The sequence below is a fragment of the Myiozetetes cayanensis genome, unplaced genomic scaffold (genome assembly GCF_022539395.1).
Source record: "Myiozetetes cayanensis isolate MyiCay16 unplaced genomic scaffold, myiCay2020 scf23, whole genome shotgun sequence".
NCBI classification, from domain to species: domain Eukaryota; kingdom Metazoa; phylum Chordata; class Aves; order Passeriformes; family Tyrannidae; genus Myiozetetes; species Myiozetetes cayanensis.
Window position 1 is genome coordinate 2858400 of NW_026087445.1, and position 26065 is coordinate 2884464.

At 45.2% G+C, this 26065-nt stretch overlaps 1 protein-coding gene across 1 annotated transcript in view; it reads left to right on the plus strand.

Moving 5' to 3' along the window:
• The window catches only part of PAPPA (pappalysin 1), a 177626-nt gene that overhangs the window by 56938 nt on the left and 94623 nt on the right, over positions 1 to 26065 (plus strand). Inside the window, exons 5-7 of the mRNA XM_050319756.1 lie at positions 3030 to 3222; positions 9348 to 9469; positions 14961 to 15468. Coding sequence (XP_050175713.1) covers positions 3030 to 3222; positions 9348 to 9469; positions 14961 to 15468 — 823 coding nt within the window. The remainder of the gene's footprint in view (positions 1 to 3029; positions 3223 to 9347; positions 9470 to 14960; positions 15469 to 26065) is intronic.

Below are 26065 nucleotides of genomic sequence, written 5' to 3' on the forward strand. Positions count from 1 at the left end.
AAGGTCACAGGAGTGCTTATTCTGTAATAAAACTGTAGAGAAGCAAAGTGTTTAATGTCATCTGGGGCACGCATTGAAATGATTTATAACAGAAATGCTTTTATGCCCTTTGTGGCACCAGCTAAAAGTGATGCTTAGTTTTCTCTTTATTCTTCTATTTGTTTAGAGGGTGATTTCAGGGACAAACACACTGAGTCAGCTCCTCAGCTGTGGTGCCTGTGGTAGGGCAGGCAGCCTGACTGCCTGGTACAGCCTCCTGTGACATCACACAGATCAGTCAGGGCCACTTCAGAGGGCAATATCCACCAAACCTGCTGTGTGGATGTGACAAGGGGTGGAGTGTGCTGTCCCAATCACTGAGCTCTCCCCTTCCAAAGAGAACTTGCCAATTGACTCGAGAGCTGAGAAGGAGGCAGACCACAGAGACACCTGTCTGCTCCTGGGAGCTCCATGTGTGCTGGTGTTCTGAGCTGAAACCTTTTTTTTTTCCCTTGAAAAATTAAGTGAAGCGACCTGATAGATATCTCTAGAGCTCATGCATGAATCTGTTTGCTTTTCTGTTGTTGCCAGTGGAGTAAAATATATCAGGATATCAAATTGCTGTCGAAATACCTTTGAAACATGTAGGTTGAGGTCATGCAGCTCTAAGAATTGCCTTTCTTTCCTTTCTGTTTTGCTGCTCATGTACAGCTTGATCATCTTGTGTTTGTCTGTCTGTCCCTGTCTAACATCCATCTGTCCAGTTACCCCCAGCTCTGAGCAAAGCACTGACTTAATGGGTAACTTTTATTTCCCTGGAATAACAAGTTATGATCTCCAGAAGATTAAGTAGTGTGACAAACAGGACTTGTAAATTGTTTTTACACGTCCAAATATCCATCCTGTTCCCAAATAAAAGATAAGTTGGTCTTTTAGACAACTTTTCATGAAATCATTAGGAATTCTGCCTCTGAATTCTGTTGGAATAATCATCCCAGCAAAGTATTGAATGTCTCTAATTATTACTTTGTCTTAGAATCTGGAGCCTTTCTTGATATCAAGTGAAACACCTTTCTCCCTCTCCTCTCCTCTTCTCCCTTCCCCACTCCCAGGACACAGCCTGTGCTGATGTTTAAACAGACTGGGAATGCAGGTCATCTTTCTCCTGTGCCATTGTTTCACTGCTTTGTCCTGTATATATTTTATTGTTCCTTTATGATGGCTATTAAGGGCCTTTGTCCCCTTCTGTGCTTCCGTGAAGAATATTTATGGCTTTTACAGCGCTCTCAGGGGTAGAGCATCGATAATTATTGAGGAAATCCAGAGGTGTCATATTAAAGCAGCTTTTTGCATACCCTCAGGGAGTTGTAGATACTGTCAAGTGGGTGGTGTCTGTCTGTCTGTTCGTGTTTGATCAGAGGAGGATCCCTGCTCAGTGGAACTGGGAGAGATGGAGGAGAACACATGAACTGGTGTGTCCTCGCTGCAGGTGGGGGCTGCTTTTGGGGCAGGATCCCAACTGGACCTGTCTCCTTTTGCTTGCATCTCTGGGAAGGTGTGGTCAGGTTTTCAATTACCCATCAAATACACACTTCTCCTTAGAACAAATTCATAATTTTTTTTTTGTTCCTCCTGGAGTGCCACCACACAGACTTGAGAACATCAGAGCATCCCGTGACGCTGTGACAACGCTGAACCTCCGATGTCCCTGAGCAGCTTTTGGTGACCTGCACCTTCCCAGGGAAGTGCAGAAGTTGACCTGTGCAGAGCTGTCATTGTTTGTGCCACAGCAGCGTGCACAGGTCCCAGCTGGGACCGAGCTGGGCCGAGCTGGGAGCTCTGCAGGCACATGTGAAGAAGCACTCTGTGTTTTCAAGGGCTTTGCATCTGATGGGAAGAGTACCAGAGAAATGGTTGAAGTGCTAACATCAAGTTCCTCGGTGTAGCTTTTCTGGGTGACTTTGCACAATGTATTTATGCCCCCTGTGATCTGCACAATAGAGAAACAGCAATTTTCTCCTTCTCTGGGGCATTGTAGTTGTAAAGTTGTATGGTGTTCAGAGGGCACTCGATGTATTCTTGTTGCCAAATCATGTTTGAGGAAAACAAGATGAAATGAGAAATGGGTGTTTACGGGAAATCATCCAGTGCAGTTGTTTCTTCATTTTGAATGAAAAAGAAACGTGAAATATCAAAAAACTGCTGTGAAAAGTTCAGGAAGGCGTTAGAATCATAGTGGTAATTGGGGAGAGTCTTCATAGAACTAAAGTTTACAGAATATTCTGAGTTGGAAGGGACCCACAAAGATCTTCAACTTGTAAGTGAATAACCCATACAGGAACTGAACCCACAGCCTTGGCATTGTTAGCAACAGACCCTAAACAACTGAGCTAATCTCAGGTTCAGTTATATAACTGCACCCAGAATTTACATTTTAATCAGTGCTTGTAATGATTGCTTGTAGTTCTAAACTGATCTTTCAGAACATTTTTATTTGTTCATTAGAAAATTCAAGAAGTTTAAAATTTATGTATTTTTAAAGTTCTGTGGTGTTTTAATCTAAGAAATCTGAAAAGGCCTGTCACCTACAGTTTGCATGAATCCCAGTCAGTGCTTTATCCTGACACCAGCCATCCTTTGCTCCTTCATCCTTTCTCAGAGATATTGATTTAGATGTTAAATTCTTTTAAACCCAGAGATCCACTGATAGCCCCAATTCTGGCCAGAAGGTGCTGCACTGAGGCTTTCTGTTCCTTCACCTCCACGTGTCTCTGTCTTATCTAGGGATGATCTTTAGGTGCTTCAGGTGTATCCCAGGTCAGAGGGAGGGAACGTTTATCCACTGTTTTTTTTTTTTCCTTTTAAACCTCTGTTTCCTTTCCCTGCCTCCACAAGTGATGGCTGTGCTAATTTGTTCACAGACCATTAACTTTTGAGTGCTGTGAGAGCCCATCCCAGCCCTTTCAAGAAGCTGCTGTTCACCAGGTCGTAATTCTCTTGCTCCCGCCTCCTCTCCCACATGGCTAATGTGGCTTCTGTTTTAATTCCAGACGATGACTGCACTGACTCCTTCACTCCCAACCAAGTGGCCAGGATGCACTGCTACCTGGACCTCGTCTACCAGAGCTGGCAGCCCACCAAGAAACCGGCTCCTGTTGCCATTGCCCCCCAGATCGTGGCTCGGACCTCCACCTCCGTCACCCTGGAGTGGTTTCCACCCATCGACGGCCACTTCTTTGAAAGGTGATCACTCGCTGCTCTGTACTCTCCTGCTGAATTTGATGGGAAAGGGAGAAGTAGGGACCCTGCTCCGGGATCACAGCTTGATCATGTGCTGTGCTCAGTCTTCAGGCTCTTTCCTAAATTGGTTTGTACTGAGGAGGTTATTGATCTGTTGTCTGCTCTTCCTTTCTCAGCCTGTAGCACTCAGTTGAAGGCCATTGATTTGCCATGTAAAGGGCAAATCTTTCTCCATATGTTACGGGAGGAATTTGCAATCAAAGATTCCAGCCCTGTGATTCCTGCTGCTCACGGATACCTGTGGGCTTCGGCTCTGCCTGCGTGTTCCCCCTCCTCCTCTCGCATGTTTCCTTGGCAAGGACAAAGTGGATCTTGTTTCTGCTCCTGTGAAAACACAGAGCTCGTGGGCTGTGGAGTCTCACAGGGCAAGGAGGTGGCTGGGCTGGGGAAGGGGACAAATGCTCCCTCCTTTCCTGAGCTGTGGGTCTGAGATGGGAGTTGTGCAAGGCAGAATCAAAGACCCAAATATCAAAGACCCCCCCTGAATATCATGAGTGTCATCTTGTAGGTCAGAGCAGGGGTGTGTGTGTGTGTTTGTGTCTTATAGACATGGAATATGTGATATCAGTAATTAAAAATTAGGTGAATGTTGGGCTCTGGGCAGGAGTTGCAGCACAGTGCAGCCCACAGCCAGAGCAGCTCTGCCCCAGGATGAGCTGAGCAAGCGGGCAGTTCACCTAAATGCTCTTACACGGCCCTAGGGTGAGCTGCAGGAGCTGTGGAGTCCTGGCAGAGAACTTCCTAAATGATTGACCTTCTCGCATTACCATTAGCTCACCTCCCCTGTTTGCATTTCTTCTCCACCTTCTGCTTTGTTGTTTTATAGAGAGCAAACTTGGAGTGTCCTTCAGGAGCGAGGCAGTTCAGAGCACAGGAGGCCGAATTTACAAGCAAATTAACACCCAAAGAGCTGCCTCAGCAGTGCTGCTTTGTGCTGGGAGAGCACCTTGAAAGCCTCCATCAGGGATGAAACTCCTTCCAGCACTGCCAGGACACCCTGGCCATTGCAGTGCCCAGCTTACACTTTATCCCACAGGGCAGAGAGCTGTTCTTTCCTGCTCAGATGAGATTTTCCACCTTTATTGCAGATTGAGATGGGGAGGGTAATCAAACCCTAATAGGAATCGATAAAGGCAGGTCTTGTGCTCTGAGCAGTGTTTGCTTTAATTGCAGTTTTGTAACTGAATCCTTTTATTCCCGACCTGTGAAAAGGACTTCTGTGAAGTTCTGAAAATTAATTCAGAATTTTTTAGCCCGTAATCATTTTTAGGCAAATTAAATTTCTCCAATTTAATTTAGATTTCAGAAGATGCTTTTTGTGTGTTAAATAAATGCCATCTGCCTCTTAAAAACACATTGATGCAGAGTTAATTGTTATGTAACCAAATATGCCTTTATTACATATTTCTTATAACTCAATCAATATGTTCTTAATAACCTCTAGTTACTTGCTTCTTAAATAACACACAGTGGATAGCCTGCTAAATCTAAAATTTCATAACAGAGTTATCATATGTTAAATAAAGAGTGATTTTCCAGGAAAAAAAAAAAACACACCTCCTTTGGGCTTTCAAATCTGTGTGCTGAGTATTACTGAAAAGATTTAAAGAGACAGCCTCAAATACTTTGAGTCCAATTCCTTGTTAAAATGAGATTCCCACTGCTGATGGAAACAGAAATGTTGCCGTGACCATTTAAAAATGTCACTGGAATATATAAATGATCCTGTCTCAAACATGCCCAGATTTTTGATCTGTTAATCAAAACAAGGATGACAGTATTATTGTAGTGACTAATCCTGGAAAGGCTCACGTGCTGAACTTTCCAATACTGTTGTGTCCAGCTCTGCTCGGTTAGAGCCACATGCCTGTATCAATTTGTGAAATTGGGTCACTGTGCAAGACAAGTAGGAGGTAAAATTGGCCAAGTATAATCTTATCTGTGTGTGGGAATACTGTAAATCTTTGCAGATATTTTTACACAAAGTGCACACCGTGGCCCAAATTTTACTTGCCTCACTTGAATGAATAAACTCATTCACTTCAATGGGACTATTCATGTAAAAAACAGAAGACTGATACTCAGCTGCTGAGTGCCTTGGGCCTGGTTTCTAATGCACAGAGGCCCCTTCCTTGCTGTTTTGACAGTGTAAAAGGGCCTTCAAAGCATGAATGGCTCTGGCTACATTAGCAAGTATTGTGGCCCAATACAAGTAGATCTCCAGTGCAAAACAGTGGTTAATGAAGACCTGACGTCAACACTGGAGGGGTTCTGGGGGGTTCCTGGTGCCCCATGGCACCAGTGGTGGGAGCACATCAGGTGTGGTCCTGGAGCACATCTCCAGTCTGGTTTCTCCAAAGGTGGTCCAGCTTCCATGCTCCAGGACTGACCCAAGTGCTGTAAGTGGGCAAGGGGAGGAGTGTCACTTCAACAGCTCGCTCCTGATCCAAATTACAATGCTACTGTAGGCATAACTCAAGTTCCTTTTATGTCTCTTTTATTCTCCAGAGCTGTGCACAGGCAGTGACCTCTGCCTAATGAAAGTCAGGGAGAGAAAATTTAGCCTTCTGTTTAAAAATGCAGCACTGGGCTGGCTGTGTCTGTGTGTGAGGTCCTGACAGGTCTGTGGTTGAAAGGAGAGGAAGCATGGAAGTAAAGACCATGTGCCTTTCCCATGGTTAGGTGCAACTCTGCCACAGGTGCATTAGATGCTTTTTCTCATAGGGTCTCCTATTGATTAATTATGTGGATTTGGGGACAGAGAGCAATGTTGACTCATGATTCCTGTTAATTTGGGGTTGGCTATCCTGTGTTCTCACACTTTGGCAAGAGTAGATACATGAGCTGTGCACAGCAGTAAAATCTTCTTCCTGGCAGGCCCTCCTTCCCTCTTTAGAGTGTTCAATTGATGTTTGCTCTTTCACTCTAGAGAGTCAGTTACCTGCACATAAATTTGCCAACATGCTTTGACCCTCAAGTCCAGCAGCTGGTTGAGCTTCTTTAATAATCAAATACATCAAGAACCAGCATTTCTTCTTGTAGCTGTTGCACGTGGGATTGGAATACTTACCATTCTCCATCCTCCCTTTCAAAAAGAGCATGAAAAAATGTTGCATGCACATATAATAATATGTAATAATAAAATAATAACAGAGCCAACGAAACAAGTGAAAACAAGTGAGAAAAAGAGAAGCCTCTTCATTTCCTGGCTGCATCCATTAGATGTGTTCATCCATTGACTGTTCTCCTGTTTGATATGCACAGGCAGATGTAAACAGTTATTGTAATAGGGCTCTGCAGCAAATTTGCCTGGGCAGAAAACTTTGAATGCATCTTCTCTTCCAAGTTTTCATTGAGGTGACTGCATTAATTTCCATGAATCTGATGCTATCTCATTCTTAGCAAGCAAATATTTTGGTCAGTGTGGTGTCCCAGATTGAGATGACTGGGCTTGATAATCACTCGCTTAAACCTTGATGGAAAGTTTCAATGCCTTAGAAGGGAGGGCACTGATTCTGAATTTCAAGTAAACAGCTGCAATTTAGCCTAAAAACAGGCACTCTTTACCCAAAGCAATGACAGATATTTAGTGGTTTTGAGTTGCCCACTGAACTGGTGCTGGCCCTGAAGGAAATTGTCTGTTTTTCACTAGTAATCTTTAGATTTTGAATCCACTTCACTGAAATATCATGCTGTAGGAGTGAATTCCTCCTGTGCTCTGAACTTCATAAGCTGGAATTTCCCCAGTACTTGGCTTATTAGAAAACAGAGAAGTCTAGATTTTCCATTACCCTGCACTTTGGGGAGTCATGTGCCCTGGTGTATAAGGTGGCAGATATGCTATCATTCCTAATTAATAGTGTTTTGAACCGATTTATGCTCATTTTTCCTTGTTGTCCATGGCTGCATAAGTTGTAAGGATCAGGCTTAGATTTTCATAAGCCTGTAAATGTGATTCCATAATTAGGCTTGAAATTCATGGCTGTTTGCAGGATTTGTGTGCAAGAGTCTGCAGACCAAAAACTTTAACCCAGGAGTCATCCCCTGTGTAAGTCCTTTCAGCCAGTGGAGTTACATCAGGGTTGAGTCTGGCTCCCAAATTGGAAAAGTAAAAAGAGAAAGTTTGCTCATAGCCTTTCCCACATGATGCTCCTTGTGATTTCTCTTACCTCCAAGTCCTCACTGGTAAAAGGAAATGTTTGTCCATAAGCCTACTGTTTTTTCCACCATGGCAGCCTGTGATGAAATTGTATAGCTGCTAATTTGAGTGAAAAGCAGTCCTAATTGTGGAAACTTGGCTTTCAGAGCCCTGTCCTCATCCAGGACCAAGTGCTAATGCAGGAGTCTCTTTGTAGAGAAACTGAAGAAAGGTTATTGTTGCAGGGACTCCTATCCTGACTGGTGGTGGATGTGTCTGAAAAATAACTGCACAACAATAATTCTACGTCTTGATTTTTCACTACCTATTATTCTGGTTTCTTTTTTTTTTTTTTTTGCATATGTTATTCAGGCAAGTTGAGTTAGACACTTAAACCACTGCTAAATAGACAGCTGGGAAATGAAATAGGGAGGCATTGTCATGCCAATAGTGCAGGTGGGTGAAGTGGGACATAAAGAGAAATTGCTCACGACAAGCCCAAATTTTTTCATTAAAAGTGTTACAGATGATACAAGGAAGAGGAGGACATCTTTGCCTCCCTCTTCTTTATTCTACCTTATTGTCACATTTAATCCTTCAGGTGTTTTCAGCAGATGCATCCCCTTCTGCCTGAGGCAGTCATTTGCTGTCTCCTTGTGGGGGTGGCCACCCTGGAATGGGTAGAAGTCTTACCACTGATTTCATTCCAAGTCCCATCGTTGACAATCCCTGCTTCTGCCTAATGAAACCAACAGAAAGTTGACTTTATAATAGATCCCTGTCAACAAATGGGAGATGCTAAGCTGTGGAGCAGCTGAGTGTGTGCCATCCCTACCACCAAAGGGAAAGGCGATGGCACGGTTGGGGAGGGCTGGGAGAGTAAATTTACAGTCCTGGTGTCCTCACTGAGGATCCAAAATAACTTCTGCCTGAGGATCACAGTGCCCTCTTCAAAGCAGTGCTGAAACAAATCATGCAGTGGTGGTTATGATGGCGAAAATTTGCATAGCTGATTGTAATACTTGATATAAATTATTACAGTAATTGTCTCAATCCATGCTTCCTTGGGTCATGTAGAGAGTACACTGTGTTACACACAAATTGTTTGCCTCAAACTTGTCCTTTCCGAGGTGCATTTGATCATTAGGATAATTAATTTTTAACTTTCCTTTGTAACAGGAAGTGTTACTTAAAGCTGAGCAATGAACTCTGAATAATAAGCAGCTTACTGGGATGAATAACCACACATTCTAGGTCAGACAAGGTTTCCAAATTTTGTGATCCCTGTTTCCTCTGGTTAAAAAAAAAAAGAAAAAAAAGCATATTCAATTCTATATGTTCATAACCCACTCCTTTTCCAGGCTCGTAATGATCAGGGCTGTGAGACACCTCCAAAAGCAGGTCCTTGCATAGTTAGCAAAGCTGTGCTTCATAGAGCAGCTCTGTCTGATGGTTTCAGAGCCTGGGACTTCACCCTTTCCTCTAACCATCAGAATGCCCAAAGCCTTCACAATCCTAAAGGTACTACAAGTTCAAGCAATAAATAAATCCATGATGGGAGCAGAAACAGATCTGAAATCTCCTGAGGCCAGTTTCTCTGCTCTAAACACTAAGCAGCATGTATTTTCTTTTGTCGGGGTTTGATCCAGTGCAGAGGGGAAAAAAAAAATAAGAAAAAATGTAGGTGAATGTGATTTCCCAGATTGCTGTCATTTTGTGTTGGATGGAGGGCACACAAATGCTGTCTACATGGGCTCTTAGCTGAAATCTGCAGAAGGTCAGCATCAGAAAACACTCTTGTCGGTGCCTTGAGAAAAAGAGGGTTAAGTGGGCCTGAATTCTAAGTCTTATTGCTTTTAATATAGTTGAATAAGCAGCTCATTCAGCTGTTACTAAGTTGGTGTGTTTTCCTGTTTTCCTGGCCTCCTAGAGAAGTGGGATCAGCATGTGATCTGTGTGCGGAAGGAAGAGTCCTGGTGCAGTACGCCTTCAGTGCCTCTTCCCCGATGCCCTGCGATCCCTCGGGGCACTGGAGCCCACGGGAAGCAGAAGGTGAGTCACAGAGCTGGGGGCAAAGACTTGGTGGGGGACAAGAAAGGCCAAAGTCAAAGGAAAGCCACAAAGGCAGTGGGAAAATCCAGGAGGGAGTGACTGATTATACCCTCGTGTAACGTGAACAAAACTAGAGGACAGAGAAACGCCGTGCCCTGGGGTAATGCCATGGCTGAAATACCTGTGTTTTGGCCCCCGGGTCCTGCCCTTGCCCATGAATTAAGTGAATTCCAGGAGCTGAACACGAATTTCACAAAGCAGCAGAGTGCCAAGAAATGCTGACCATTCACATCTGCCAGACGAATTCCTCAGGGGAGCTGTTTACTCCCTCTACTCCATCTCCAAAAGTGAAGAATTGTTATTTATTTGGGCCTGATTTCTGCTGCCTTTGCTTATGGTGAGTAGCAGAGGGCTGCAGCAGCAGCCAGGCTGGAAGGAGGTTGCCCTTTGGGCAAGTACTCTGCAGCAGGAATGCAGGTGTGACTGTGTCAGGCCCTCTCTAGTTCAGGGTGTTTTGCAAGTCATTCTTATTGCTTCTCTTGGAGCGTGTTGGAGGGAGAATGGTCTGCAGGGCTGGTTGTACAGTGCCATTAGATCTCCATCATTAACTCTCCTCCACGTGTACCTTCCGCTCCGTAAGTAGCTGGATGTGGTGGAGCATATTTAAGATTGTACCAGGCAGAGGTCAGTCATCACAAATCATGGTTTGGAAAGAGCGGAGTATTATTTCAGTCTGTCCATCATGGGCTGTTCCTTTGGGAGCAGCACATTCCAGGCCCAGATTTCACGGAAAGCACACAGGTGGGCTCATTGAGCCCTAAGGCCAACCCCTTGATTTTGCAAAGTCATTATACAAATACCTCCTTCCATTAAGGTGGAGCCCTCCCTCATCCCAAGGTCAGCATGTGCGGCGAGCTGGATCCCCACTCCTTGATGGGACAAGAGTCCCCTGCCCCACACACCCATGTCCCAGGGTGGGGGCCCAGCAGAGGTTAGTGTTGTCACCCAGGAGCCACAGCCCCCAAGTTTGGAATAAATTGCCCAGAGAAGCTGTGGCTGCCCCATCCCTGGTAGTGCCCGAGGCCAGGTTGGACGGGGCTTGGACCAACCTGGGCTGGTGGAAGGTGTCCCTGCCCATGGCAGGGGGTGGAACAAAGAGCTTTAGGGTCTCTTTAACCCAAACCAGTCTGTGACTCCATGACATCCAAGACCCAGGGCACAGCTCAGAGCACACCTGCCTCTTGAGTGGATGCTTCATCCTGGGAAGCCGCGCTCTGGCTGCGAGTGTGACTGGATTATCCAGCAAACAGCATTAGTGAAGTTTGGATGGCTTACAGTAGCAGTTCAGGGTGGAAGGTGGAATTTCCACTTAGCCAAGCATTACAGGACTTTGAAACCTGGTTTCATTTGGAACAAAACTTGAAACTTTTGAAATTCTCCACGGAGGGAAATTAAAAACAAAAAGTGTTTGAGGCTGGCCAAAATGTTTTGTTTAGCTCATAGAATTGCTCTTTTGTGAACTTTGGTTAAATTATGACATTTGAAAATATACCCTTTTAGTATAGAATCTAGGGCAAAAGCAACTTTGAATATCAAAATGGAAAATGTTTCAAGGTGCAAAAGTGAAAAGAATTCTTCCAAAAATGTCAAAACACAATGTTCCAATAGTGTTAGAACTTTCTTGCCATTTTCTCTTCCAGAATAAAATTTTGTCCAAATAAACCCAATTTTGCGAAGTGTTTTGATTTTGAAAGGACTGCATATTCCATTGAAATGTGCAGTTCCATCAAAATTTCTCCCAAAGACCTTTGATTTGAAAACTTCTGGATCTCACACGTCTTGCCAGCGGCATCATTCCTAGAGAAACCAAGCTACTCTAAGATTTATTACTCAGTGGCATTTTGCATTTAATTTCCTCTCCTTGCAGAGTGTGCCTGCATGTTCTTAACTATGAAGGGTGCAGTCTGATCCTTATCTGTCTCATTCAATTGCTGTGGTGTCATTGCTCTGTTAAAAAAAATATAAATTTGGGAATCCTGTCCTCTTGTTGAGTTGTCTCCACTTCAGGGTGGAAAATACAACAAGTGTATGGTGTTTGTTTCTCCATGATTTTCTGCCACACTCCCTGACATTCAGGATCTCTGCCTATTTTCACTTGGTCTGAGTTACAAATAGCAGAGTTAGATCATTGTCTGGCTTCTTTAATTGTCAATCTATGAGTACCAAAGCATGCAAGCTTTAAATTCACTTTCTGCAGGAGCTCATGGGTGTAAATCTCCACTGCTTGAACGTTTGTGGAAAGTGAAGACAAAAGAGGCCTAATGGTGGCCAAAATGAACTCATTTCAAAATCTGACATGACACTCATGGAAAATGTTTTGTAGGACTCATCCAGCTTCTGACCAGAAAACCACATTCCTCACGTGCCTCCGAAGCCTCTCGGAACCTGGTTGGTCTGATCTCATTTTCCTGAGGTCTCACAGCACAAACACACTGCTACCCCAGGGAGCTGATACCAGCAGTGGTCTGGGTCCTTCCTAGTGCCCTGCTCATTCCTGAGCATAGTGGGATCCAGCCCCCAGGCTGAGGGATTCTGTGGCTCTTTCTCAGCCGGTTGTGGCCCTTGCACGAGGGGCTGTTTGCCCCTTGGCAGTGGTTGTGGGAAGGCACAGGAGATCCAGCAGTTCTGATTTACTCCTTGCCTTCACCACAGAACTAGAAGGCTTTAACCTGCCTGGATTCTCACCAGCAACACCTGCTGGATAAACAAACCCCACAGCACCTCCAGAAGTCGGTCAAAGGAGGGTTTTATATAAGAAAGGTGATTTTGGCTCAAGACCAGAGTGTTCCTTTGCCTACTGTGCAATATATGCATATATCAGTCAGTTCCTACTGCCTGGCTCACTACTGACTGAGAGAAGTGTGAGAATAGAATTAAAACTCTTGCTGCCTTAGGCTGCTCTAGTGCCCTGCCTTTCCCACGGGCCATTATTTCACTTGAGACCTATTCATTCTGCATTTGCAAGGGGAGATGTCTCAGCTGGACATTGGAGTCCCACAGGATGGTTCCTTTGTCTTGACCACCTAAAATGTAGCAGGTGAGTTGCAGTTGTGACAGCACCGAACATCCTGAGCCACTGCTGATCCCAGCTGGCCTCTCAGGCTCTGTCCATGTGCCAGGACAATGCCAGGACTTTTATCCCAGCCACTGTAGTGAACTGCATGATGAAGGGTTGACACACCAGGCTGTGGCTGGGGACAATGTTCTGGGGAAAGACCCCCTCCCAGCCTGCCACCCCTAACCAGGAGGTGGGTGGTGCTCTCTAACCAGGAGGTGGGGTTTGGCTTATCCTCACAAACCTCACATGCCTGTTTTGTGTCAGGCAAGACATGATGCTTCTATGACTGATCTAGCTGATTGTCTCATAAGCCAAAGGATTTTCAGAACCCGAGTGCAGAGGGAAAGAATAAATTCTACACCATTTCTTTTCATATACAAATATTTGTAATTTTGAGAGTATTTACCCGTCTCTTGAAATCCAGTTGCATGAAATAGGATTTTCATCCTCTTCCACAATTAAATGAATGTTTGTTACCCAGTTCTAAGTATTTGATGCTATTTAAGAAAGAGCCTCTTCATCTCAGCTTCATTGAGGTTTTTAGTGTATGAATGAATGCAATCTGGCTCCCATTTTGGGGTAATGATCTGCTCTAAGCTCCCTGGAGGCTGAGTCCAATTCATGTATCTCCAGGGATCACACCCTGATCTACCCAAACATGTAGGTTTGTTTGGTATTTAGGTCTTACAGAGCCCTTGAACTGCCAGAGGTGAATTTGCAGGATCCCAAGCGGGCACCACTTTTGTACCGGGCTGTGAGCCATTAACTCCATTTTCCTCTCTGTGAGATGGCAGTGGGGAGATTCACAGACCGTTTCTAAAGCCTTTTGAGATACTGGAGTTTAAAAAACACCTTCTCAGGGCTGCAGTCAGGAGTTTGCTGAGAGTCTGGGAGAAAGTCACGGGAGGGCTCAGCCGAGCACCCGCGGGCAGGAGTGATGGGGGATAACGGGAGCTGAGTGGGGCACTGGCTGCTCAGAGTGATGATGCACAGGGCTCGGGAGCTTGCCAAGGGGTAAAACTCGAGCGTGCTAAATGGACCTCTGGCTTTTTTCAACTCGTATCACTGCTGTGGTCCCTCCAGACGCTGAGCTCAGTGGCATTCTCACCCTCTGAGGAAGGAGGAGGGCCATGGGGTGTGTGCGGGTGAGGGAGAAGCATTAGAAGTTGGGCACCTGCAGGGCAATTGTGTTGGATCACAGGAGGATTGCCTGAGATGCCAGGAAATCTATTCTGCATCTGGGTTCATTTGGTAGGAACAGGAGAACTCCCTGAGCTGTTTATCCTTGACAAAAGAGGTGCATTTCTAACACTTCATTGGATCACAGACCATAAGAATAACCTTCACACGTTGCCCTTTTCTCCTTAAATTAGTAGTGATGTCCTGTTTGTCCATGTTTGCCCAGTGTTTATCTTGCTTTCTTCCTCAGCTGCAAACAGCTGTGCTCTCCTTTTTTCCCCCTCTGCCTTCTCCATTTCTCTCCTCTCCTTACCTTTCTTTATCTTTACTTTTCCCTTCCTTCTTTTCTGTATTTTCCTTCTCCCTGTTGTGCTTGCTCCCTTTTTGTGTGATTATTTGGGAAGGAAAAGGGTATTTATAACTCTCACTGGATTCTGTTACCAACTGTTCCACCCATCTGACCTCTCTGGATCTTGCAGTCCATGACTCCACGCCAAATTGTAATGTTACCATAGTATTTGGGAACCCAGCAAGCATTGTGGCTTTCATTAGTTATTAGCACTACCTCCCATGTAGTTGAACACAGCCACCGGTGAGAAATGTAAAAGTACAAGTGCCTGTTGTTTCATCACAACAAGCTCAAAGAGATAGCTCAGACCTGTGCTCCTTGTGCCTCCAAAAACCAGTGTGTAAATGTCACAGGAGTTGCCCCTGAACAGCACAGTGCAACAGCTTCTTGGAACCAACAAAAGCTCTATTCTTGTCTTTGTTAAAGAGGAAAGGACTGTATTTTAGAGTGAGAGTCAAGGGAATAGTAGGAGGTGAACTGAAGGCAAAGTGACTCTGTTTATCAGGCAGATTACCAAGTGGAAGGGGTAGAAAATATCATTGTTTGGCACAGGGAAAGACACTTGAAATAGGAAATTCAGGACCAAATGCACTGGCAGTGTGTGTTGTGTGATGTCTTCTCCAGCTGGGCACTTAAGCTGGGTTTGTGTCTCTCAGCTGGCCAGGAGAGGCTGGTGTTATGTTCCTCCCCATGCTGGCCATGCCTGTTCTGCTCAAGTATATAATCATTTTCCTGGACAGATACGCTCTCCTGCCACCAGTCTGTCTTTTAAAAGCAATGCCAATGATAACCTATGTTCTCTAACTTCTTTTGTGCCCTCTCTCTGCTTCCTCCTTTCTTCCCAGGGCACCCAGATGTGGAGCAGCCTTGTAAATCCAGTGTCAGGACATGGAGTCCCAACTCGGCGGTCAACCAACACACGGTGCCCCCAGCCTGTCCCGAGCCCCAGGGCTGCTACCTGCAGCTGGAGTTCCGTTATCCCCTGACCCCAGAGTCCCTCACAGTCTGGGTGACGTTTGTTTCCCCGGACTGGGACTCCAGTGGAGCAGTGAATGACATCAAGTTGCTCACCGTCAGCGGCAAGAACATTTCCCTCGGGCCGCAGAACGTCTTCTGCGACATCCCACTGACCATAAAGCTGGATGCGGGACAAGTGGGCGAGGAGGTGTATGGAATCCAGATCTACACCCTGGATGAGCACCTGGAAATCGATGCTGCCATGCTGAGCTCTGTCCCCCACAGCACGCTGTGTGCAGACTGCAAACCCATCCAGTACAAAGTGGTTCGGGACCCTCCTTTCCAGTCTGGATCTCCAGTTGTCATCTCGAACCTCAGCAGGAGATTTGTTGACACGTAAGTAACTGCTTTCCAGAGAGCTGGATCACCTTGTTCAGATCAAAACAGTGCCCTGTTCTTCCCATCCTGGTAATGTCCAGCATTGCAAGTGATTGTGAGGATGCTGAGCTAGACAGACATGCCAGGAATTGCCAAGACAGGATGTTCTCATGGTTTCTCTCTGAAACCAGGAGCATTACGCTTGAGTGAATAGCCTGAGATTTCATGGATAGTTTTTGAAAAATTTCTGGACTAGTTGTGCAGAGATGTGTAATTCAGGTTTTCCTTAACCAGAAAGGATATTACAATGATAAATTTAATGTTTAAGCTAACCTGAGGACCTCTGGAGTGACATGGTCATCATTGCCCAGGGAATCTTTTGAAAGTAGTATTTTGATGGAGAAGGAGAGAGCAGGGCTTTCAGTGCCAAAGCACTAATTATCTGCTAAAGGAAGTGTGCAAAGAAATGCACTTGCATGTTCAGGTGTATAAATGTGTTTCAGCCACTTCTGTTTTCTGTTTTCGAGTTCTGTTGGTGTGAGATTGTTCTGACATGGTAAACGTGCCAAACGTGCTGGTTTGTTGTAGGAACTGAGTTTCATCCCAGACACAGTTACGCTCATCTAGTCAAAGGATGCATGATTGTTGAGGAAAGCCCAACTTCAAAATATTTACTGCTTTCAAGGAGACCCACGGTCTCCCCATAGGCATTCTACAGTAAGAAAAACATCTTTGGCATAACATGATTCCCTGGAAGTGATTCATTCATCTGTGGGAACAACATGAAGCTCATTTGAAAAATGAACACCAGATAAAAGGAAACCTGCTAAGAAAACTGCACTCTAATTTAGAAAAGATGATCTAATTAGTACAGCTAATATCAAGGAAGCATACATCATTATGGTCTTCTAAAGCATATTTAAATATAATAAAAATGATTAATTAACAATTCAGTAATCATGAGCTCCCATCCCTTTCACAGCCCAATTATACAGCTCAGAAGATGCAAATTGTCCCTATGGATTTAAAAACTCAAGGTAACCAACAGTAATGAATCTAACAAAAACCCAGGACATCACTGAGATTACTCATGTGCTGAAAGTTAAGCATGTGCTTAAGTGCTTTCTTGGGTTGTAGCCTTGTTCAAACAATTGCTGGCACTCAGCATGAGATGAATATTGGCATATTGGAAATGTGGAAAACGGTGAATTTTCCCAAGGTTTTGCTGTGAAAGCATCTTTGCTTGAAACCTGGCCCACCCCCATTGGAAAATGGGACTGCTTTGGTTTGAAATATTTGCATACCTTAGCACAAGTTCCCACAGAAACAGGTCCAGTTTTGACTTCATAACACAATGTGGAAGAAAAAAACAAAACAAAACAAAACATAACTTGTATTCTGAATTCTATTTCTTTGTCTTTTATTATGATTTTTTGGGTCACTTCTAGCTGAAGTGAGAGAGTGCTCTAAGAATTAAGTCAGTAGTCGAAGGATTAATGACAGTTTTTCTGAGGGTCATTGAATAAATGCCATAGGGTAACAGTACCTGTCTGTCTCACCTACTTACACAGCCAGCTAAAAATCAGATAGAACTTCTAAGCTAATCTTTCTGGGCTCCACCTGAGATCAGTAGAGAGAAATGGATGCTTCTGGAAGCTGGCACAACCAAACTCCCAAGCAAATCCCAGCAAAAGCCTCTAGTCTTGATGGGCTCAGCTCCTTTGTGTCTTACCAGGGACTACAGGGAAAATCCTGCCAGTGAGCTTTGACAGGACACATGGAAAGTTGAGTTTCAGTCACTGGGTGAGGAGGCAAATATGCAGATTCTTAAGCACTTATAGGTGGGTTTGAGGCTGTTTTGGCTGATTTATTGTGGGGGTGGGGAGGCCCTGGCAAAGGTTTCCCAGAGAAGCTGTGGCTGCCTCATCCTGGAGGTGTCCAAGGCCAGGTTGGACAGGGCTTGGAGCAACCTGGGCTGGTGGAATTTGTCCCTGCCCATGGCAGGAGGTGGAACAAGATGATCTTTAAGTTTCCTTCCAACCCAGACCATGTTGTGATTGTGTGATTCAAGACTTCTGCATGTGTTTTGAACTGTTGAGAAGTGAGATGATGTTTTTATCATAATACACACAGTGCACAGCACTGATCTGGATCCCCTGGGGATGAGGGGCTCTGCAGGTTTGGAGGCTGCTGCTGGGCCCATACCTTGAGATGCAGCAAATTCACTGAAACTCTGCGTGGGCTTGTGGTTATCTGGTAGAGACAAAAGCAATATGAATTTTCATATGGCAAAGAGTAGCCACAGTCTTATAAGTCCCTAAGCAGGAAGGAAGGGAAGATGCTTCAGGAAAATCAGGGAGAGAGGTGTTGGGCCATGGTCCTACTTATATAAATGTGTAGAGGTAAAGGGAGTCTCTCTCAACCTGTTCACATCACCCTGTTTGTGTGATCCTGTACTGCTGGAATTCAGCATATCTGTGCAGCCAGACTTTGCAGCCCCTTTATCTCTCTGTAAACCCCAAGCCAGTTGCCCCTCCTTTGTGCTTTTGCATGTTTTCCATATTAAATAAAATGACCCCCCCACATGTTCTATGGAAGGTTATTTTGAAGGCAGTCTCATATTTTCACTCTTGCCTCCTCTGACCTTGATCTTCACTTTCTCTTTTTCTTCCAAAGAAAATATTTGCTTGCACTGTTATCTGTGAGCAAGATCCTTTCCCCAGGTGTGGTGATGCTGAAAGAAAAATTAATTTCTCTTACCTTCTTTCCGTCAAAGAGAGGGAACTTCCTTTTAAGCTGAGAGGAGAGACAGCCTTTAATGGATAGCCCTTGCCTAGTCAGCACTGGGTGCTCCACAGAGGAAAGTAAATAACTAGAACAGTGGAAACATTTTATTAAGAAATGCAAAATAATGCCAGACCTTCTGTTCTCAAGTTGAATTTTAATCTCAGCTCTTGGCTCAAGCCAAGGCTTAAACATCCATTTCTAGGGGACAGGACCTTACAGAAACCAGACCAGATACACTCAATTCCACTGAGTAGGATCAGCCAGAATTGCTGGTATCTGTGATACAAGATGAGAGTCAGAGCCTAGGAAGAGAGGAGAAAGCTAAATAAATCAGTGGGGGAAAAAAAGAGGTCAGGCCAGGTGCAGCACAGAACTGCTGAGTCTTCACACCACAGCAAGTGATAAGGAAGGAGCCTCATCTGCAAGTCTCAAAGTCTCAGCTCACAGTTTAATCCAAATGTGGGTTGTGCTCATATGTAGAGTGTTCTTCTCTGGCTGTTCTCTAGAAACAGAGTGTGAGATGGTCACAGTGGTGAGCGTGGTGAATGCTCTGACCTCCCTGCACAGTTACTGGGGCATTTTTACGCTCACGTAGTTGCTGTTGGAAAGCAATCATTGCTCTTGGGTTCATTTGTGCTAACCACTCATTTTTTAAGAGCTCAGTGAAAAGTGAGTACCCACAGTAAGAGGCTCTCTGGGTGATGTCACAGGCACAGTTTGGTGTCAGTCCCACCAGGCCAGTCTGGGCTGATCAAGCCCGATGGCACTCTCAGTAGCCAAATTTGTGATCAGTGAGGAGCTGGATGTGCTGGTGAGATCTGTGCACTCCCCTCTTGCTGACCAAGCTGAGAGACACTGAGGTCAATTTTGAAAAGTTGTCAGAATAACTTAAAAAGTTTCAAAGAATCGGAAATCTTCCCAACTTTTCTACCACAGACTTTGTAAGAAACCTTAAAGTGTTTTGGACGGCAATGGATCAGGTTGTCTTTGTGGTGTTAAGCTGTAGGGTTTTTTTCAAGACAAAGGCATTGACTGAAATAACCTCAGAAAGAATCCCAGCATGAAGCCCTGGTATGAGTTTTGGGTTTGCAGAGGTGAGCATCACTGAGAAGCAAGTTTGCAGTGCTGTAATATGTTATTCTGAGCCATTCCTACTAGAGCTTTAGTACTGAGGTGACACACAGAGATCCTGCATTCATACTTTAAAAAAGAGAGACTGAGAGAGAAACTTGCATTTTCTCATATAGGTTTTTCCTCTCAGTGTTGGCTATTTTGCACTTACATTCTGTGGTTAAACCTTTTCTGCTGTTCAGTAATAGTTGGAGGGGGTTGTAAACTCTATGCCATTTACTGGTGTACGTCTGTTCAACAGCTAGGTACAATATATTAACGTATCTTGTTAGGGCTTCCATTCAGTGCTGAGCTTGTAAACTCTATGCCATTTACTGGGTTTTACCTCTGTTTTACCAGGTTTCATTGTCCATGGGACCTTAGCAGTTCATGTGCATTTAGTGGTGCATTTGCCATTTGTTGCTGGTCTCCAGTCAGAAGGGCACATGGTCAGTGACTTGTCAGAAACCCCAGATGAGGAGTAGCTGAAGGAAAGCAAAGGCACTTCTTAGTCTGAAGGTTCCTACAAATATGAACAAGCAGAGAGGCTGGAGAATCAGCAGGGGCTGTTCATAATGAGCAGTAACACCAATCAATTGGTGTGCCTTTTGGCCTCCAAATTTAAGAGGAAGTTTGCGTTTACATGACACGGGCTCAGCTGAACAGACCGGAAGAATAAAAATATCACACTGATGATATCTAAACCTCAGTCCCTGCAGAACGCAACACTAAAATTTCACAGCGACATCTGTCCTTGTTATGGCATTCCTTCCTTCACCCCCAAGATCTATTTCTCTGTTTTCTGGAGGTCTACCAGCCAGAGGAATGTATGATCTAAAGCAGCTGAAATGAATTGCCACATCTATCTGTCATGAAGATAATTAACACCATATTTCCACCCAAACAAGATACAGATCACTGGGTGGTTGTTCTCCCGACACCAAAAGCTGAAGCCTGTATTATCACCATCTTCTGCTCATCCCTCCTCCACAGTTGCCATGCCAAAGCTCTCTCGATACGCCAGGAAATACTGGGGAGTATCTAAGATAGGACTGAAATGTTAAGAAAACACTTTGCATGCCCAGATTCATCCGCAGGAGCTGCCAGGTTGTCCGTGCGATATCGGCACGCTGCACATCTGGATTCCCATCAGGCTTTAGAACTCTTTATGGTATTCCAGATGTCCTTGTGCGTGAATACTTACCCAGCTACCCTGGAAATGCCTTGTCTTGATGCATGCAAGGACCTCATAGGCTTTTTTTGTGGATACATCCCACTGGTGGTTCATAGTTTTGGGGAAGTTTGATATGCAGCTGGTGTAGGACAGTGTAGCAGCCCTGGTGTTCAGCAGAGGTGCTGGGATCATCCATCTCTGTGCCTCTCCCAGGCCATGCCTGGTCTGGGCCGTGTCATCAGCTCCTTCCTCGTGCAACCAGTATTGATTGCCCTGTTTCTGCTTAATGAACCTGGAAATTTCCCACAATGGAAGAACAGGAACAATATGGGACAACTGTCTGTCCCACACCTTCCCTTCCAACAGCGGGAAACTGGTCACAGGTTCATCTGACCCTAACAGAGGTGAAGTGCTGCTGTGAAGGAGACTCCTTCCACCCTGTGACAACTTCACTGCCAATATCCCTCCAGGGAAATTCTTTCCTTTCCCAGACAGTGGGGCCTCACCTCTGGCTTGCACGGGTCTGGGCAGGGAGGCAGAAGAGTGACTGATTCTGCTCCCTGTGCCAGGTAAGAGCACACACCCCTGCTCTGCACTGAGGGCTCAGCAAGCCAGGAAGAGGAAAACTGCTTCCATTCCATCTGCTGTTCCTGCATCTCTCCTTCATATATGTTGGGCTGCTAAATACTGAGAGAATGGTTGTTATTATTTATAGCTGCCAGTAGCATGCTGGGTGTTTCAGAGAATAAAGACTCCAAGTGCCTTCTTCCAAAGAGCTCCTGGTGAAGTGCTGGGGGCTGACGGTGCCGCAGCTCTCAGGGGTGATGCATCTCCACTTGGCTGATGTGATTTGACAGCTGGAAGCCACATTCTGATGGCTTTCCCTCTTTCGTGCTTTCTTCATTAAAGGTGCCAGGTTATCTCTGCGAAAGAAGCTGCTGCTTCCTGACCCCCCACACAGAGCACGTAGAGCAATTTTTTTTTCCCTTACCACCCTGTGCCAAATTGCCTTAACCCTGCCCTGGAGAAGGGAAAGAACAATTTGACACTCTGTGCCCATCGAGGAGGCAGCTTTCCCGCTAAGCCTGTGCGAAGATGCCGTTTGGTGCCAGCTGTAGTGATGGATTTGTGATTCCTCACTGTTGCGGTTTCTTATGTAACGCTGTAACTGTAGCTGGCACTTGACAGGATCCGTGGCTCCTGTTCTGGCTCGGCTGCACATGATGCAAGAGCAAGGTAGGAAGGGCAGGCTTCTCTCTTTGTGGGTTTGCCATCCTGGGACAGGGCAGCCCAAAGGAGTTTTTCTGGGTCTGACTTTGAAAGGTGGGATTGCCCTGAATGACCTCCAGCTGCCTCTCTCAAAGAAATGACTCACGACTGTCCCATTTGGGCAGACACTTTTCTCCAGGATCAGCTTTGCTCCAGCCAGAGACTCCCCAAGGAGTGCTGCTACACTGGATTCACATCCCTGTTGTACCTCTTGGGCACTACACAGACAGATCAGACCCGTAGACTACAACCAAACTATGTGCAAGTGTCCCTAAAAAATGAACATTAACAGCTGTCCTATTATTATCCAAATAGATACTATTAGAAATTGATATATTTAATCACTCCCAGCCAGGGTGGAATTTGAACTCATGACCTAGAAGTAGTAGCAGAGTTTTCAGCTGCAGGAGGAAAAAAAAAATATAAAAAAAATAGAAGGTCAAACAGGACTTTTCCTGCTGGGCAAAATAATTTATTGCAGGTGAAACAGTCTCAGATATGTGGTAAATTAGGTTGTGCATTATCTCATGGATAATAACTTCTCTCTGATGTTTGCCTTCTTGTGTGCATCTTTATTTTGGGCTCTAAATAAGATAAGAAGCACCAGAAATCTCCCAGGAATAACAAATGCATTTTCTTTGCTTGATTGAGGAAAGAAATATTGGACAGACATGTGTTATGCAACAATTTAAAAATAACTCTCTTGTAAAACTTGGAGTGAGCCTCAAATACCGCAGAAGAAGCAGAAATGTGTTACCTACCTTTTTATCAGTCAGCCAGTACAGCTTTTTTCAGCTACTTTTACTGAACTATTGGCCTGATCATTTCCTGGGCATTATATTTTATTATATTTTCCTAGGAAATACATTCCAAGTGTCTGTTAAATTTGGAGTTACACTCAAACAGGCGAGGATTTGGAAAGAACCCCGCAGTAAGACTGAAATACCTGTGCTGTCCTTAATACCTTGTTGGATCCAGCGACAGACAAGACAAGACAAGAATGTCCAAGGCCAGGTTGGACGAGGCTTGAGTCAACCTGATGTAGTGTAAAGTCTCCCTGCCCACGGCAGGAGGTTGGGATGAGATGATCTTTGAGGTCCCTTCCAACTGAAACCAGTCTGGGATTCTGTGATTCCAGGTGTATCACTGCGTGGCTGATCCCAAGGCACCCACCGTGTGATTGCTTCACCCAAACTTAATCTCAGGTCTTCTGATCAGGATCTTCTTAAATATATGGTGGCATTGGCCATCTCCATGCTGATGCCCCAATTCTGGCATTTCTCTGGAGCCTTTTGTGATAGGAAGGGCAAGGTGGAAATAAAAAGCTCCTTCTTCTCATCAAGTTGTACTCCAGAGAGGGTGCCTGCAACTGGACACCCCAAATTATCAGCCACTACTGCAAATGCTGGCCCTGAGAGCTCAGTGCAGTAAACCAGATCATTCACTCACAGTGGTACAGGATTTTTTTAAAAATGTAAGACCAGTTGCAGATGTAATGACAATAGAGGAAATTAGCTCATGATGGGATTTTAGGAAGAGGCTAGTGGAAACATGTTCAGTAATGTTCAGTTATTAAACCATTAGAGATCCCACTGGAGACCAGCTAGTAGGATTTCTCATAATCTGAAGTGGTTTAAGGCAAAACACAGAGCCCCTGAGGAGGGAAATGACAAAAATGTTCCTCTGGAGCAGTCCCCTCATCTCCTTGCCCGTCTCTGTGTGACGGCACATGATCTCTCTCATGTGTGTGCACATGCACAGATCAGCTCCCTCCCTCCTCCTGAGGGGCAGGAGTTCCACAGCCCCCGAGCCTGGACCCTCCCAAAGCAGCATTTCAGAGAGGTGGGATGGCAGAGGTGAAACCAGAGAAAACTGCAAACATCTGTGTTCACTTGGGGCCCAGTCTAAGCCCAACTCAAAATGCATAAAATACCTTCCACTGGCCTCAGAAGCCATTGGATCAGGTGCTGCAAGTGTCTGCTCCCATGGCTCTGTTCACCATTTTGGTGGGATTACAGAGAAACAGGAGAGTATTAAGTTCTGAAAATCAGGTCTTGGCTCAGGCTTGTTGGAAACAAATCCTAGAGGTGAGGTCTGGATTTGGCAAAGGTGAAGAAGATCATTCTGCCAAGCTGACCACCCTAAATGGGGAAGAGCCTCCTCCTCAAACCCGAGGGGCTGAGGGCAGCACCTTGAATGCTCCCAGCAACAAGCAGTCACCAACCAGAGCTCGAGGGGTGTTTGCTGGGGTCGCAGACCCTGTGCAGGGTGTGCATCAGGTGCTTTTCCTACGGTGTGGTCTGAAGCAGGGCTGGATCCCACACAGATGCTGCCGCTGGCGGTGCCGCACGGAGACAGCTCGGCACAACCGGGACGTCGTTAACGGTGTGAGTAATCAGGAAGGGCTGATGGAAAGGCACGATGCAACAGGTAAAGTTCGTCAGTGCTGCTGATGGTAATGGCCTTTCCAGCAATTAACCTGTCCTGACCTGCCTGCCCGTTGTGTTAGTGTTTTCTCCCTGTCGCACCGGGACACCGGAGCACTGTCCTCAGGTGGAGGATACTGGCACCGTTCCCTTGGAATCAGTAGAGAAGTGCTGGCTCCCACCACTTGGAAATAGGGGCTTTTCAGGGTTTTGTGTCCCAGATCTTTCCTTCCTCAGCTAAAACATATCAGCCTTCCCTCCTGGGGTGGCCACATCTGAGCCCCACGTTGAGAAACGCTCCCGTCTCGCTCAGGCTCTGAGCACAGCACTGAAGAAGCAAACACAACACATTTTTCCCCCGTCTCTTTTCCTGCTTCTAATAACAACCAGGTGCTCCAACACTTAACCTGTGTGCTGCTGTGAAATTGCCTGTCTGGTGCAAACACCCATGTGAGGCCCAGGGCCTCGAGGATCTACTTTATCCCGGGATTTGTAACCTAATCTCAGTGAGATTGTCCATTTATATCAGCCACCTTAAAAATTCGGTTTTTTGTTGTTGTTTAAACATGAAAGGAGAAAATTGTCCTTTGGTATTGGTTTTTCTTCTTTTCTCTTGAGGAAAAACAAGAACTATCTTTAAGGCCTTGGCTGCAAACTTTGTTTTCTATTAAACGTGCTACTGTGTTTTAAATTGGTACCAGGGCAGATATTTGGAGGATTATATCAAAGTCTGCTGGAGTTAATCAGTTGCATAAATATCTATAGGTTTGCTACTTAAAAAACTTAATGGTTCTCACGTGAAGGACAGAAGAAAGAGGTCTGTGTAGAAAAAAAAAAACAAAAAAAGTTCGAAATCAAATGTGTTTAAGGTTCTAAACAGGGCCTGGGTTTCAAAGCAGAGGTGCAACAGCCAGATATGTAGTCCTGTGCCAGGGCCTCTTGTGCAGGTAGGAGCTGGTCTGAGCAGAAAATGCACACCTTTGCACCCCAGAGGAACAGATGAACAGCTGAGTTGCAGTGGTTTAAACCTGGAGTATTTTGCTGAGTTACTTGAGGTTTACACCAACATGAGCAACAGCAGAGCTGTAGACTAATTGCCTGGTTTGAATTTGTGGTGATTATGAGAGTTGATGGTGACTTTGGTTCACAGAAGTATTCCAAGGAGCAAAGGATAATTTCCTAATACATTGGGTCCCTCAACCTCTGACTTCAATCCCAAATCTGTGGGGTATTGCATAACTGGGGAAGTGGTTGGTGTAGGTGTCAGTGGAAATATCTTCCTGATACACCCAGAAGTAAATGAGTCTGGCATCATCTTGATGCCCCTGTTTTGCATCTATGTGAGCACAGAGTCCTGATGGTACGGAATGTACCCACCAAGTACTCAGCTGAGATTATGTGTTCAGGCTGTGGGCTGTTCTGTCATTCTTCCTTGGAATTACCCTGTTTGGGTTTAAGTTGGATTTGGGAGCAGAAATCCAGTGTACAGTCCCCATCTCCCTTCCGACTCATGAGTGTTCATTTAGTACTTCAACTACCCTGTTTTGCTGTGCTTGTAAACAAATAAATCATAAAAAAGCTGGAGGGCACAGAGCGAACCTGTGGCCCCTGTTGGCACTTACCTCACCATGGATAAGGGGAAAAGCCTCTCCAAGGCTGTTTCCTTGGCATTTATGTCTTCTGAGTCAGCTCAGTATCTGAAAGGCAAGAGAGTTGTTTTGAGGCCTTTGCACCTGCCATGTTGCTGGGCTTATCCAAACAGAGAGAGATTGGACCGCAGCTGAAAAAACAGCCTGGTGCGAGAGCCCGGGATTTTTGACGTCCTTCTTGTGTTTACAGCATCCCACCC